This window comes from Eubalaena glacialis, chromosome X (assembly GCF_028564815.1).
Source record: "Eubalaena glacialis isolate mEubGla1 chromosome X, mEubGla1.1.hap2.+ XY, whole genome shotgun sequence".
Taxonomy (NCBI): Eukaryota; Metazoa; Chordata; class Mammalia; order Artiodactyla; family Balaenidae; genus Eubalaena; species Eubalaena glacialis.
This window is the reverse complement of record NC_083736.1, coordinates 25,525,284-25,526,881: the sequence shown is the minus strand read 5'-3', so window position 1 is coordinate 25,526,881 and position 1,598 is coordinate 25,525,284. Positions and strand designations below refer to the sequence as shown.

The 1,598-nt window shown below is 39.2% G+C and overlaps 1 protein-coding gene across 1 annotated transcript; it reads left to right on the top strand.

Annotated features, from left to right (window-relative positions):
- Positions 1–208: 208 nt before the first annotated feature.
- Positions 209–637, top strand: LOC133082168 (small ribosomal subunit protein eS26-like). The gene has a single exon (XM_061178634.1). It carries the CDS (start codon positions 229–231, stop codon positions 574–576), a length of 348 nt encoding a protein of 115 aa, XP_061034617.1. The 5' UTR covers positions 209–228; the 3' UTR covers positions 577–637.
- Positions 638–1,598: the final 961 nt, after the last annotated feature.

The following is a 1,598-nucleotide window of genomic DNA, read 5'->3' as shown; positions in this document are numbered from 1 at the left end:
TTTCTCTAATGATTAGTGATGTTGAGCATCCTTTCAGGTGTTTGTTGGCGATCTGTATATCTTCTTTGGAGAAATGTCTATTTAGGTCTTCTGCCCACTTTTGGATTGGGTTGTATGTTTTTTAGATATTGAGCTGCATGAGCTGCTTGTAAATTTTGGAGATTAATGCTTTGTCAGTTGCTTCGTTTGCAAATATTTTCTCCCCTTTTTCGCCTCTTCGCTTCCAAGATGACCAAGAAAAGAAGGAACAATGGTCGTGCCAAAAAGGGCCGCGGCCACGTGCAGCCTATTCGCTGTACCAACTGTGCCCGTTGTGTGCCCAAGGATAAGGCTATTAAGAAGTTCGTCATTCGGAACATCGTAGAGGCCGCAGCCGTCAGGGACATTTCAGAAGCGAGTGTTTTCGACGCCTATGTGCTTCCCAAGCTGTATGTGAAACTGCATTACTGCGTGAGTTGTGCCATTCACAGCAAGGTAGTCAGGAATCGTTCTCGGGAAGCCCAGAAGGACCGAACACCTCCACCCCGATTTAGACCTGCTGGTGCTGCCTCACAACCTCCACCAAAGCCCATGTAAGGAGCTAAGTCCTTAAAGACTAAAGAAATACTGTTCCCTGGAAAGACAATAAAGTGGAAATTATACTTTAAAAAAATTTTTTTTCTCCCATTCTGAGGGTTGCCTTTTAGTCTTGTTTATGGTTTCCTTTGCTGTGCAAAAGCTTTTAAGTTTCATTAGGTCCCATTTGTTTATTTTTGTTTTTATTTCCATTTCTCTAGGAGGTGGGTCAAAAAGGATCTTGCTGTGATTTATGTCAAAGATTGTTCATCCTATGTTTTCCTCTAAGAATTTTATAGTGTCTGGCCTTACATTTAGGTCCTTAATCCATTTTGAGTTTATTTTTGTGTATGGTGTTAGGGAGTGATCTAATTTCATTCTTTTACATGTAGCTGTCCAGTTTTCCCAGCACCATTTATTGAAGAGGCTGTCTTTTTTCCATTGTATATTCTTGCTTCCTTTATCAAAAATAAGGTGAGCATACGTGCATGGGTTTATCTCTGGGCTTTCTATCCTGTTCCATTGTTCTATATTTCTGTTTTTGTGCCAGTATCATACTCTCTCAATTACTGTAGCTTTGAAGTATAGTCTGAAGTCTGGGAGCCTGATTCCTCCAGCTCCGTTTTTGTTTCTCAAGATTGCTTTGGCTATTCGGGGTCTTTTGTGTTTCCATACAAATTGTGAAATTTTCTGTTCTAGTTCTGTGAAAAATCCCATTGGTACTTTGATAAGGATTGCATTGAATCTGTAGATTGCTTTTGGTAGTATAGTCATTTTCACATTGTTCATTCTTCCAGTTCAAGAATTTGGTATATATCTCCATCTGTTTGTATCGTCTTTAATTTCTTTCATCAGTGCCTTATAGTTTTCTGCATACAGGTCTTTCGTCTCCTTAGGTAGGTTTATTCCTAGGTGTTTTATTCTTTTTGTTGCAGTGGTAAATGGGAGTGTTTCTTTAACTCCTCTTTCAGATTTTTCATCATTAGTGTATAGGAATGCAAGAGATTTCTGTGCATTAGTTTTGTATCCTACTACTTTACCAA